Source organism: Silene latifolia, chromosome X, assembly GCF_048544455.1.
Source record: "Silene latifolia isolate original U9 population chromosome X, ASM4854445v1, whole genome shotgun sequence".
NCBI lineage: Eukaryota > Viridiplantae > Streptophyta > Magnoliopsida > Caryophyllales > Caryophyllaceae > Silene > Silene latifolia.
Genome location: NC_133537.1, coordinates 256,145,771 through 256,161,186, shown reverse-complemented (window position 1 = coordinate 256,161,186; position 15,416 = coordinate 256,145,771). Strand labels below are relative to the sequence as shown.

Here is a 15,416-nt window from a genome sequence, read left to right as displayed (position 1 = left end):
CCACCAAATCCTCAAAATCTACATAATTATCATCAACAAACATCCCAATCTTCTCAAGTGAAACTAGCAGACTACACGCACCTTGCCAATTATTACTCATGTCCCATTTTGATACCTTTTTTAAGATCTCTTTAATAATATTACGATTAAACTATAAGAGGATCACCATTATTTCTTTTCTTCTAATTTTACACGTAAGGAAGCTAGAACAATTTTTTTTTTTTTCAATTAGGGCCTTCATAGTCACCAGGATCGGATGGTATTTCGGCTCTTTTTTTATCAAAAATATTGGTCCACATTAAAGTTGTCGTTGAGGATGCTATTCTTTATATGCTTATTACGGGAAACATTTCGCATGACTTCAACCGTACATCTATTGCTCTTATTCCTAAAGTCAGTTGCCCGAAAACAGTGGATAGTTTTCGACCCATCAGTCTCTGCAACGTTATAATGAAGCTTGTTACTAAATGTATTTCTAATAGGCTAAGGAAGGTGATGCCTTTTCTTGTGGGAGAATATCAGAATGGTTTTATTCTTGGTAGATATATTAGTGATAACATTCTGTTGTCCCATGAGCTTTTACATCATATCTCAAAACGGACTTTATTTTGGCAAACGAGGGCTTATTGTAGTAAAGGTGGATATGTGCAAAGGCTATAATAGACTGAATTGGAATTTTATTAGATGCACCTAATAGGAATATTTATAATAGTTGGGCCTCAACCATCACCTTAAGGTTTTGGTTGAGATGGTTCATCTATCATGGTATCAGAGCCAGTGTGACCGAAGGTCACGGGTTCGAATCCTGGCAACCTCAAAACCCCTCAAAAAACTCTCGAAGTGGAAACCCAGCGCACGGTACGGGGGAGCCGGTGCACAACTAACCACTCTTCAAGCCCAACGGGCATTTGAGTGAGGGAGCGTAATAGGAATATTTATAATAGTTGGGCCTCAACCATCACCTTAAGGTTTTGGTTGAGTTGGTTCATCTATCAGCACCTTGATATCCATGCAATTTCATACTAAGTTTGTTGATCTTACTATGAGTTGTGTAACATCGGTTTCATTTGAAGTTTTAGTGAATGACCTTCCAGGAAAGAGTTTTAAACCAAAAGCTGGTATTCGGTAAGGCGATCCTCTTTTTTTTTTTTTTTTTTTTTATCTTTTTGTTTTGTGCACTGAATTTTATCTCAATTATTATGTGATGCTCAAGAAAAGAAATTCTAAAGGGTATTCAGGTCTCACGTAGAGCTTCGCCGATTTCACACTTATTACTTGTAGATGATTCTATTTTCTTTCTTGATGCTAAAGAAAAAGACTGTTGGATTTTAATGGATCTTCTTCTTACGTATGGTGATGCACTTGGTCAAGAGATTAATGATGCTAAAACCACTATTTCAACAAGCCGTAATTGTACTCTTCAAAATTATCAAGATTGTCTTCAAATTTTAAAATCACCAGGTGATAAAGGGATGAGTTTGTACTTAGGGCTCCCGACGGATTTTGATGCATCAAAAAAGGAAATTTTTGCACTAGTTATAGACAATGTCCGTAAACGGATTCAAAACTGGAATAATAATTATTTATCCTCTGCTGGAATACTGACTCTAATAAATTTGATTTTATCTTCACTTTCTTTATTTTTCTATCAGTGTTTAAAATTTCGGTAAGTGTGAGTTTGAAGATTGGTTCTTTACTCTTACATTTTTTGTGGAATGGAATAAGTACGAGAAACCGTCTCCATTGGTGTAGTAATCTTTTATTAATTCTTCGAAATCTAAAGTTGGCTTGAAATAAGGAATATTTGGTGTCTTAATCAAAGTCTTTTAGCTAAAATTGGTTGGAAAATTTTACACTATCCGAATAGTTTGATAAGCAAAGTTCTCGGTCAAAAACATAGAATTAAAAAAGAATCCATTATGTCCTACTCTATCGCCAAGGTGGGAGCTTAATCCTGGGGGTGAAAGAGCAGTTCGTAGGGGGTATTAGGCTCCTACAAAAACATTTGGCTTGGCAAGTAGGTTTTCCGTCTTTTCTTTATGCATGGAGAGATAAATGGATTTATAGCTTATCTTTGAGTCAACTCCTTGGCATTTAGGAGTATGAATTAGCTGCTAAACCTAGTACTATTTGTTGGAGCTTGTGTCCTCCACAAATTAGTGTGATAACATTAATAAATCTTTTATAGGTTCACAAGGGTATACTTCGTATTTTATCAGTTGATTAACGATTACCTAATAACGGTTGACTTGCTAGAAAGTTTGACGTTATTATTATACCGATGGTGGTGATCAACTGGTCCCTAAAAGTCACACCTAAAAGATGTGTTTGAGAGATGTGGTTATGGAAATGTAATCACATTGATGCCTTATATGACTAAAAGGTTAGTTCATATAATTGACTAAACAGTTAGTCAACATGTTGATGAGACGATTATTTAATGCCGATTAAATAATATTAGCTGAGACGAATTAACTGTCAATTCGTAAATTAAATATAATAAGTTATATTTAATTAATGTATATAATGTTAGCTTGGACGAATTAATATGTTAATTCGTAATTAAATGTAATCGGTTATATTTAATTAGCAAGTTAAAGTATATATTATACGATATTGTCATAGACCGGCATTAATAAATCCACTGCAAGCTGTTGTGTGTAGACTTATTAATACGGAATGATATAAATGACAATTTATAGATAATACATTTTATACATTTTGTATGCTACCAAAATAGAAGATTTAATCTCCTTATTTTTGGTAAGTAGAAAAACCGAAAAAAAAAGAGAAATCAATCTCTCTTATTTCGGTTATATGGGCCGAAATTAGGAGAGAAAAGATCTACTTCATTCACTCTTATTTCGGTTACATAAGAGGAGTGTAGAGATCATTTTTCTAACCTAATTCTAACCTAGTCTCCTCTCATCAAAGAAAAACACAAAAAAACCCTAAATAATTTACAGAAAATTGGGGATCGATTCTAGCATGCAAGAAGCAAAGGGCATATCTCATATCATCTTGGGTGCAACTAATAGGTGAATATCATTGCAATATTGTTCTTAGGCCGATTTTGGTAGGACCGAAGGTTGATTCCATAATCTCTCCTTTTGTTTATGTAATTTTCTTTTATGACTAGTAATCATCTTCATAAATTCGTTATAATCCTTAATAATAAGGGAAGTATACAGACTATTTCCCACAAGTGGTATCAGAGCCAAGACCACGAATTTTATTTTGATGATTTTCATAAATAATGTAAACTAAGATAAAGGGGTTTCGAAAAAAAAATTTAGGGTTTCGGCTGAAATATTTTTTTTGCCGATTTGAATTTTTTTTTTAGCCGAGATGTTTTCGTTTTTTTGTTGCTTTGATTTCCATTTTGATTTTTCATATTGTTGTTTTAATCAGTTAAAATGATTATATGAAAAATTGGTAGATGTTTGATTTAATGAAGATTAAGTTAAAATGTAAATGGAATCGTCTTGTTGATGATGTTAAAATTGTTTTTGCTATATAGTTTTTGGCATATACGGTTAATCATGTTTTTATTAATTCATATGCTAATCTTGTTCTAATAGCAACCAGAAACGATTTGTTCATTTTTTTTTGTTTTAGGGTTTGTGCCGAATGCACAAAAGGAAAACAAAAATTCTGTTTTTTTTACTGTTTGCCGAGAACAGGTAAAAAAAAAATTCTGTTTTTTTGTTGTTTGGGCATTTTGCCGAGAAAAAAAAAAGTTTCTTTTGTTTCGTTTTTTTTTATATGCCGCAATAAAAAAAAGGGGGTTGTAGGATTCGGTTTTTGCAGAATTACCGAAAGAGAGAAAAAAAAAATTAATTTTGTTTTCTGTTTTTTCAACCGAGCTGAAATTTTTTAAAATTTTTTTTTTCTTTATTCAGTTTTGCCGAGACCAAAGAAAAAAAAAGGGAGTTTTTTTTTTTTTTTTTTTTTTTGTTTTGGCCAATTTTGATTATACATTAAATTTATAATGTATGATAATTTTTGTGAAGCGGTTCACAAATTTTAAGATACCTAATTATTTTAAAGCAGTTTAAAATATTGATGGATTAAATTCATATTACAAGTTTAATATGAATTAAGATTAAATTTATAGTGAGTAATTGAAGAATTGTCACTTAATTTGATCAATTAAATAGGTGGTTTGGATAAAATTAATCTATATAATTAAAGAATTATGTCTTGCATGTTTAATGTTTTTAGTTGATGCATTTCTTTAGTTGAATGAATCGTTGAATGAATTTATTTACGTATTTTTGCAATCGGTTGTAATTTGTAATACCTAGTGTGGCCTTAGTCAAATTATGTTTTCGTAATGAAGGAAACATAATTTTTAATGTAATTTGAGATCTCGTATCTCCGTTTGGTTTTCTTTATTTATTACGGTTTTGAAATTAGAATGTAAATAGGTTTATTATGTAATTTTAAATTGTAATTTTTGAGAAGACTAAAGATGGAGATTGAAGCTCACTTCCGCTACATGGATCAAGATGGAACATCAAGACAAGCTTCTCGGGTCCAAGGATGGATTCCAAAGTTGTATTTATGTTCATTTTGATAGATAGGCCACACTAGGACTTTTTATTGTTTTTACGTTTTCTTTCTTATTGCTTTTCATTCACATGATAGTTTATGCATCATATTCCGCCTAAAACCAAACCACCTACTAAAATGCATGAAAATTGACTCATATAGGTTGTATATTAGTTTTCATAGAAATACAGATGTCACTCAGTTTAAGCCATCACCTTAGTTTATTCATTCACGCATGCTAGATATTAGTTCACTTAAAATGAATTAAAATAAAGTTGATGGGATCTTCCTCTAAAACGGAAATTGAGATTAGTCTTTATAAGGGCAAACAACTATGAATCCCTTCTTCGTCGGTAGGCATAATATGACCCCTTCTACGTTGGGTATATAGTTTGTGTTGACTTAGTTTATCTCAACTAGACCTGGCAAACGGGTCAACTGGGTCGGGTTCGGGTCGGGCCAGTTTGGGTCGGGTCATTTCGGGTTTCTCAAATTTTCGGGTTAGTTCGGATCGGGTCAGTTCATTTCGGGTTACGGGTCTATTTCGGGTTTGTTGGTCGAGTGTGTTTCGGGTCAAGCGGGTCGGGTTAATTTGGGTCAGGCCATTTTCGGGTCAAAGATTAAGAGAAGAGAGGCATTTCAAGTCTATTAGGGTCAATTAAAGTTATATTTTGTCGGGTCATTTTCGGGTTGAGTGGTTTCGGATTGGTCATTTCGGGTCAGGTTTGTTACGGGTCCATGAAAGCTGGGGTCATTTTTGGGTCGGGTCGGGTCACTTCGGACTTCGGGTGTCATTCGGGTTCAGCAATTCGGGTCGATTTCGGGTCTCGGGTCGGGTTGATTTTGCCAGGTCTAATCTCAACATTATAGTCCGAAGAGTTTCTCGTGATTATGATGGACTAAAGATAGAATTTACAGAAATTTATCGACCAATAATTCTAACAGTAGAATTAACCAAAAGGTTGGCTTATCAATTTACAGATAATTGAGTCTTGGAATCATTTATATAATTCTTGAGGGAGGTCAATTGTATAAATGCTTAAGTCTTCGCTTATAACAGTTTTGCATTAAGACTTAAAATCATAACGATGCATATGATTATTATTCTTCTTTTCGCAGTGTAGAATTCATTTATTTTGATAATACTGTTACAACAAATGGCTGGAAATAACGAAATCCCAATGCCGAGTGCCACATTTGGACGCGAGTCCTGGCTTAAAGTTTTTATGGACAACATGAATCAGTTCACACGACTAAAGAATGATGGGTCCAACTTTGCGGATTGGGAGGCAGCACTACGGAATGCTGCCATTGCTGACGGTAAGCTCAAGTACTTAACTGAGCCAATACCGGGAAACCCAGGCCCCAATGCAGGAGTTAACGAGTCACTTGCTTATAGTGATTTCGTCATGGAAGCGGGTGCGATAAAGAATGTACTCATCTTTGCAATGGAAACCAATTTGCAGAGACGCTTCATTGCTCAAGGTGCAAACAAGATTTTCACCACGCTCACTAACGAGTTCTCAAAAGCACCGAGAATCGTTACTTATGAGCATACCTGTCGCTTCTTTGATGCGAAACTCCAAAAGGGCCAACCGGTTAGCCCACACATTCTTAACATGATTGAGAATGTCGAGAAATTGGAGGCACTTGATTGCAAAATCACTGAGAGCATAGTCATTGACCGAATGCTTCATTCTCTTCACGATGGTTTTGCCCTTTTCAGGGCAAACTACTACATGAATGACTTAAAGAAAAGTCCTCATGAGCTACACTCACTTCTCGTACAGACCGAGAAGGATGTGAAATTGAGTGGGAGCATGAAGCAGGATGTTCTCACGATTTCCAACAAGAATAAAGGTAAGGGCAAAGCTCCAGGCGACCTAACTGTAGGTAAGCCAAAGTTTAAAAAGCCAGGAAACGTAAGAGTGGGCCTGGTGAGAATAGTGGCTCACAGGGCAAGGCAAAGAACAAGGGCGATGACATTGAGTGCCACCATTGTCACAAGACTGGACATTGGAGGAGGAATTGTCCCGTGTACCGTGAGGACATAAAAGGAGGCCGCGTCGTTCCTGTTGGTATGTCATCTTATATTCATATGATTGAGATTAACCATGCAAGTTTTGGAACTTGGGTACTTAATACTGGTTGTGGTTCTCATCTGTGTAATCATTTGCAGGGCCTAAGAAAAATCACACCTCTCGGAAAGGGTGATGTGGACCTGCGAGTCGGGAATGGAGCTAGAGTTGCTGCAGTCTCGAAGGGAACATATGTAATCCAACTCCCTAGTGGTTTTGAGTTATTTTTAAATAACTGTTACTATGTACCCAGTTTGTCTAAGAACATTATTTCAGCTTCCGTACTTGATAATAACGGTTTTTCATTTTTAATAAAGGATAATAGCTGTATTTTCTCTTTCAATGAAATGATTTATGGCAAAACAGTTTCCATGAATGGAATTTACATCTTAGATCAAACCAAGGAAGTATTACACGTGAATAATAAGAAATTAAAGGTTGGTGACAAAGATCAAACCTATCTATGGCATTGTCGAATGGGACACATAAATGAGAAACGTGTAAAGAAACTCGTCGATAATGAGACTATTCCCGCATTCGATTTTTCTACATATGGCACGTGTGAATCATGTCTCATTGGCAAAATGACTCGAATTTCCTTCAAAGGTGTTGGAATGCGCGCTAGTGACCTATTAGGACTCATACATACTGATGTTTGTGGACCTATATCAATTATCGCTAGAGATGGCTATAGATATTTTATCACTTTCACGGACGATTTGAGTAGATACGGATATGTCTACTTAATGAAGCATAAAAGTGAGTCCTTTGAGAAATTCAAGGAATACCAGAACAGGGTGGAGAACCAACTGGGTAGAAAGGTTAAAGCACTCCGTTCAGATTGGGATGGCGAATATCTTTCAAATGAGTTTGATCAACACCTTAAAGACTGTGGAATCGTTTTGCAGTTAACTCCACCTGGAACACCTCAGTTAAATGGTGTGTCCGAACGGAGAAATCGAACCTTACTTGATATGGTTCGATCCATGATGAGTCACACGGTAGTGCCCGATTCATTATGGGGTTTTGCTCTTTTTGTCACCGCTCTTATACTTAACCGAAGTCCGACTAAAGTCAGCGACAAGACTCCATATGAAATGTGGAAGGGAACGGTCCCCAACTTGTCCTTTATTCGGGTTTGGGGCTGCGAGGCTTATGTCAAGTGGAGACACGAGGATAAGCTCGGCCCGCGATCGGTCAAGACATACTTTATAGGTTATCCAAAAGGAACGTTTGGTCATTACTTCTATTCGCCTACCGAACATCGAGTTTTTGTTGCGGCTAGTGCGACGTTCTTAGAGAAAGAATTTCTCGAGAACAAGACAAGTAATAGAACCTTCGAGCTGTCGGAGATTCAAGAACCAACAACCGAGGAACAGATGGAGGAAGTAGTTCCTCCAACTGATGATACGGTTAATATTCCTGAGGAACCTAGGAGATCGAGTAGAGTCTCTAATCCTCCGGACAGATACATTGGTATGGTCGAGGAGAATGACATTTTGCTCCTAGAGAGTAATGAACCCGCTACCTATAAAGGTGCTATGGCCTGTTCCGACTCAAAGCTATGGCTCGAAGCCATGCAATCCGAGAGGGACTCCATGTATGAGAATGACGTATGGGATCTTGTTGATTTCCCTAATAAGGTAAAACCTCTACAGTGCAAATGACTTTACAAAATAAAGCATTCTGTAGACGCGCAACCAGATACCTATAAGGCACGACTAGTGGCAAGAGGTTTCACTCAAGTGCACGGATTGCATTATGATGAAATTTTTGCACCTGTAGTCATGCTACGTTCCATTCGGATAATCTTAGCGATTGCCGCTTTTCATGACTATGAAATTTGGCAAATGGATATGAAAACCGCCTTCTTAAACGGTTATTTGGAGGAAGAGTTGTACATGGTGCAACCCGAAGGTTTCATAGATCCTGAACATCCTAAGAAAGTATGCAAGCTTAAGCGTTCCATTTATGGACTTAAGCAAGCTTCTCGGAGTTGGAATCATCGTTTTGACCAGGTGATAAAAAAGTATGGTTTCACTCGATCGGTCGAGGAACCATGCTTATATATCAAGTCGAGTGGGAGTAAGATTGTATTCTTGATATTGTATGTCGATGACATACTCTTGATTGGGAATGACATTCCTCTCTTATCTTCGGTTAAAGGATGGTTGAAGAACCATTTCCAGATGAAAGATCTGGGTGAGGCACAATGCATATTGGGAATCCGTATCTACCGAGATAAATCACGACGGACGTTATCACTTAGTCAGGAGTCTAATTTGGATAAGATTCTTGAGAGGTTCAGCATGACCAACTCCAAGAAGGGGAACCTTCCAATGACGTCTGGGATGCAGTTGAGCAAGTCTCAGTCACCCACGACGCCTGAAGGAATTGAGCGCATGAGTCGTGTTCCTTATGCATCTGCAATAGGATCAATCATGTATGCCATGATATGCACACGTCCAGACGTGGTATATGCATTGAGTATGACGAGTCGGTACCAAAAGAATTCAGGTGAAACACACTGGATAGCTGTTAAAAACATCCTCAAGTACCTACGGAGGACTAAGGATAGGGTATTGACTTATGGAGGCGATACTAAGCTATGCGTAATCGGTTATGCAGATGCTAGCTTCCAAACGGATCGAGATGATTAAAAATCTCAGTCCGGGTTCCTATTCACTCTTAATGGTGCTGCGGTCAGCTGGAAGAGTTCCAAATAGAGTGTTGTAGCAGATTCTACTACTGAATCTGAGTACTATGCCGCTTCGGAGGCAGCAAAGGAAGCGATATGGATGCGTCAATTCTTACAAGGACTTACGATAGTTCCTAGTTCGAATGACCCGATCACCATCTATTGTGACAATAGAGGTGCCATCTTCCAGGCTAAGGAGCCAAAGTCTAGCAACAAGTCTAGACATGTACATCATAAAGCTCACCTGATCCGTGATTACGTGGAGCAAGAAGAGATAGTGATTGACAAGATAGCTTCGGATGATAACATCGCGGACCCTCTCACTAAACCGTTGAATTTTGATAAGCATGAAGGGCACGTTATTTCCATGGAAATTAAACGTGTTCTTGAGTTGTAGTAGTTGATTATGAATTTGATACATTATCTTTTTCATATACTATTTATAACTTCATCGTTTTTATATAATATTTTGTTTTTCATGTGGATTGTACCGACAACTTTGAACGCCACAAAGTGAACTGAATTACATTATATTTGTTTGGTCCGTAATCGCCTTAATGAGCTGATAACTCTGGCTATTATATTGTGCAATCGATTGATGGTGGGTTCAACGAGCCATAAGTCAAACAGTTGACTGATCGATCACAAATACGGGTTATAACGATATCTCGTAGGACAATTATTTTTGTGACAACGTAATGGAGTCCTAAATGTTTAAAAACATTCGGTGCCAGGTCGTGGATAGGACATCCATTGTGTTCCTAGAGTCGATTCTTTTGTCTATCGTCTCTTGAGATTAAGGCAGTTTTTGGGTGACTTTGGTTTCTTTCTCATGGTCTGCCGTAACTGGAGACTAAGTATATTTTTTCTGGGTCATTTCATACTGTGCTTATATCTGCAGGATTCGAGTTCAGGAAAATATCCAACCCTTATCAGGTCTAGTTATTTCTTAGGGCCACTCGAGGAGTTGTAACTGAAATGCATGGCCATGCTCGAATGATGATTCGTTTATCAGTTAAGTTACTCTCTAGTCGGGGAAACCACTCTTGATACAGATCACTTGTAAAATACAACCTTTGTGAATACGGATTTTGCAAATTGTTTTACATTGAGTGGGAGAAATTTTAGGATATGAGAATCGGTTATCGCACATACACTTGTGAGGACAAGTGGGAGTTTGTTGGAGCTTGTGTCCTCCACAAATTAGTGTGATAACATTAATAAATCTCTTATAGGTTCACAAGGGTATACTTCGTATTTTATCAGTTGATTAACGATTACCTAATAACGGTTGGCTTGCTAAAAAGTTTGACGTTATTATCATACTGATGACGGTGATCAACTGGTCCCTAAAAGTCACACCTAAAGGATGTGTTTGAGAGATGTGATTATGGAAATGTAATCACATTGATGCCTTATATGACTAAAAGGTTAGTTCATATAATTGACTAAACAGTTAGTCAACGTGTTGATGAGACGATTATTTAATGCCGATTAAATAATATTAGGTAGAGACGAGATTAATTAATCAATTCGTAAATTGAATATAATAAGTTATATTTAATTAATGTATATAATGTTAGCTTGGACGAATTAATATGTTAATTCGTAATTAAATGTAATCGGTTATATTTAATTAGCAAGTTAAAGTATATATTATACGATATTGTCACAGACCGACATTAATAAATCCACTGCAAGTTGTTGTGTGTAGACTTATTAATACGGAATGATATAAATGACAATTTATAAATAATACATTTTATACATTTTGTATACTACCAAAATAGGAAGATTTAATCTCCTTATTTTTGGTAAGTAGAAAAACCTAAAAAAAAAGAGAAATCAATCTCTCTATTTCGGTTATATGGGATGAAATTAGGAGAGAAAAAATCTCCTTCATTCACTCTTATTTCGGTTACATAAGAGGAGTGTAGAGATCATTTTTCTAACCTAATTCTAACCTAGCCTCCTCTCATCAAAGAAAAATACAAAAAAACTCTAAATAATTTACAGAAAATTGGGGATCGATTCTAGCAAGAAGCAAAGGGCATATCTCATATCATCTTGGGTGAAACTAATAGGTGAATATCATTGCGATATTGTTCTTAGGCCGATTTTGCTAGGACCGAAGGTTGATTCCATAATCTCTTCTTTTGTTTATGTAATTTTCTTTTATGACTAGTAATCATCTTCATAAATTCATTATAATCCTTAATAATAAGGGAAGTATACAGACTATTTCCCACACTATTTTGTGTCAGTTACAAGATGCAAGTGGAGTTTGGAATTATGAAATCATACGCAATCTTTGTGGAAATTTTGTGTCTCCGTATATCTTGTCCATTTCTCTTTCTTCCGAAGATTTGGATGATTCTATTTATTGGAGTACTCCCAATAAGAATGGAATGTATTCCGTCAAAAGTGGCTATGCGGCCGCTTTTTCTGATCTTTGGAATGATAAAGCTACTTTCACGAATATTAATCGCATTGACGACACGCTTGTTGCATTTTGTAAAAAGAAGCTATGGAATCTTCCTATTCCGGGAAAATGGAACCTTTCTTTGGAAGTTACCTTTCCAATGCTCTTCCCTGTGGCGAAGAAGCCATGAAAAGAAATCTAGCATGGAAATATAACTGCAAACTCTGTGCTCTATTTGGTGATCATGTGAAGTGATAGAATCATTTATTTCCTGACTGCCCTATTTCTTCGCGTATCTGGGCTGGTTCGTCTCTGGGTATTCGGAGTCACGTTGGCAACAATACTCCCATTCAGAGTAGGGTTATTAATTGGATTAATCTGCTCAATCAGGATACTACGCATGTTTCTTCTTCTTACTTCTCTAGTACGTTATGGCGAATTTAGGGGGTGTTTGGTTGGCATCATTGGAATGGATTGGAATGGATTTGATCCATTCCAATGTTTAGTTGGAGCATTTTGGAATGGCGTTAGATACCCAATGAATTATAACTCCATTCCAACCCCTGGAATCTCATACGCACCTCCTTCCCATGGATTCAAACTCCATACCTTCATGTTTATTTATCCAATGAACCAAACAAGTTTAGAACGGTATGGAGTTGGAACTCCATACTTCTATGGTTTCTCATTTCAATCAATTCCATTACTAAACAGCGAATCAAACGACCCCTAAGTGTCTAATGAATGACTTGACTTTCCAACATCATTTGAATATGGATTCACATTCGTCCATAATTCTGCTTACTTTGGATGCTATCAACAATACCACGACAGAGCGACACAAAATCTCTTCTGCCATTGTTGTGAATTATGCTGCTGCTACTACTACTACTGTTAATGAAAATATTTTGATCAAGAATCACTATCCTTTTGTTTTCATTGGGTCTACTTTATGTTCTAATAATATCCGTTTCAAGTGTGATGCATGTTGGAAGTCTGATCCCAGGGCTTCTGCTGGTTGGCTTTTTTAAGATTCGCATGAGAATATTTTTCACACTGGTCAAACAACTTTTTGGGTTGTGTCAGCCCTTCAAGCCGAGGCTATTGCCTTTATAATGCTCTTTTGGATGCTACTAATCAAGGCTTCTGGCACATTGAAGTTAATATTGACTCCCTCAACCTTGCTCTTCATAATGCTGAAGTGCAGCAGGAAATCAAGCCAGTCTTATGCTCAATTAATTACTTACTTGTTCGTTATCATTGTTTTTCTATTAGTCATTTTCCAAGGAATCTTAATAGAATTGCTCATATAATATAGCTAGGAATGCTATGGTACGAGTGTTCCTAGTGCTACTACCCGCAAAAAGAAAAAAAAATTAATACCTTTTTTTAACATAAAATGATTGTATTCCATCTTAAGTTCAAGTCTCATCTTCTTAATTAAGCAAGAGTGCAAGACTTATTGTTACATTTATACATATAGTACTACATTCAATAATCGAGATCAAACCTACAATGCAAGTTTTGTCTCTACGCTTAAAGCAAAGAGCTTAAAGCCAACAAGTTTAGGTTGACTTAAACCAAAGAGCTGATCAACTCCAACACACCATTCAAATGTAACCCACTCCTCCAAGTTTCAATCTCAACTTCCCCAGTTCGTTTCTCAACACATTCCTTAACCTATATATATACCTTCTCCTACACCCTTCTCTTCATCACCAACAAACTATTCTCTCATTTCCATACTTCCTTATTCATCTCATCTTTACATACCTACACCGAAAATGTCAAATTCATTCTCATTCCCCACCCTTTCCCTCATACTCCTAGCCTTCACCCTCACACTCGCCACCTCGTCTCGAATCCTCGAGGACATAACCCCTTATTCCCTGCCACCCCTCCCGTCTGAAGAAGATGGTCCAACAACCGCTTTACCTAGCGCTCAGGCCCCTGCCTCGGCCACAGACGAGCCAGCTGACCAACCGCAACCCAACCCCGATGACACCCCTGCCCCTCTCCCTGCACCAGTTCAAGAAACAAGCAGGCCAGAGCACCCTGCCTTATCATTCTACATGCACGACGTCTTAGGCGGGTCTCACGCGTCTGGTCGAATAGTAACGGGCCTAATCGCCACATCAAACGTGAACGGGATCCCGTTCTCAAGGCCTAACAATCAAGTATTCCCCGTGACAAACGGAGTTCCCCTAGTAAACAACCACCTGAACAGCCTGTTCAACAACAACAACGTCCCATTTGTCGCCGGCCTCAACGGTCAAAACCAACAACAATCACAAACAGTGATCTCCAACGCTGGAGGTGGTACCAACACCGCCACGAGCGGAAGCAACAACAACCAGGCCTTCGTGACACCTGGACAGCTCCCCTCGGGAGTGTCCCTCCAGCAGCTCATATTCGGATCAGTGACTGTAATCGATGACGAGCTGACAGAGGGACCTGAACTTGGTTCCGGAGTGATTGGAAAGGGACAGGGATTTTACCTAGCTAGCTCGCTGGACGGGGAGTCTCACACAATGGCATTCACTGCATTGTTTCCAGGTGAAGAGGGTCATCATGGTGAAGATGACACTGTCAGCTTCTTCGGGGTCCACCGTACGGCGTCGTCGGTGTCTCATATTGCGGTGGTTGGTGGGACAGGCACGTATAAGAATGCAAAGGGGTATGCTACTATTGAAGCGTTGCCTCAACATGACCAGCACACTACTGATGGAGTTGATACTATTGCTCGTATTACTGTCTACGTTTACTAATTATCTGTTGTGTAACTTGTAGCAGCTATGTACCGAGTATCATGAATGTATGTATATGTATGGATCCATTTGGAGTTGAGGGTTTAACGTTGTGTTTTAAATTAGGGCGCCACCCTCTCATGTGAGAGGTGAGTGGGACCCCTTCAATTAAGAATGCATGTGCCGGTGACGCCCTATCACTGTCCTTACACATTAAATATATAGTACACTTTTGTTTGTTTTTGGGGTCATGGTAGACCTCTTACAATAGGTAATATCCATTTGTCGGGTCTCATTTTGAGACTAGCTAGTGATCGCGATGCATCACAATATTAAGGTGGTGACATTCAAGAATGAAAAACTTCTACAACTTATTATTGATGGTATATCATTGAGAGCAATCGAATGTTCGCGTAATGTATTATTTGGCTAGATTTACGTAATAAGATTACCCTACGATTAAGACAATTATACGATCGATTCCTCTCGCTTGTACTATACTTACTTTGGTTACAGTCTTTAGCGTTAAAGGTTTAGTGAGGCCTTTGTTAGTTGACGGTACATGTGAGGTTGCTGGATCATGGATTGAGTGACTATCATGGTGGCGCCATTTCATTTTCCTTTAAATTAAATGTTAATCGTTATTTTACTTGCTATCGTCTATGTAAAGTCATCCAAGTGTAGTCTCAATTAAGCCAAATTGCTACTCCAAATAGCGATTTTACGCATTTGGTGATAAATTGCTATCTAAAATGACCAAAATTAACTAGGGTTACCACCTTACACAATACTAACTCGTGTAATGGATAGACAAACATAATGACACATTCAACTAATTACTTGGTTCTTAGTCCTAAATTAGAACTAAAAGACACATTCAACTAATTAAGGACCCTTTGGAGGTTCCCGAGGTTTGG

At 37.7% G+C, this 15,416-nt stretch overlaps 1 protein-coding gene across 1 annotated transcript; it reads left to right on the top strand.

Moving 5' to 3' along the window:
- Positions 1–13,410: 13,410 nt before the first annotated feature.
- Positions 13,411–14,767, top strand: LOC141621774 (dirigent protein 24-like). The gene has a single exon (XM_074438010.1). The coding sequence runs from the start codon at positions 13,537–13,539 to the stop codon at positions 14,518–14,520; it is 984 nt and encodes a 327-aa protein (XP_074294111.1). The 5' UTR covers positions 13,411–13,536; the 3' UTR covers positions 14,521–14,767.
- The last annotated feature ends 649 nt before the right edge of the window (positions 14,768–15,416 follow it).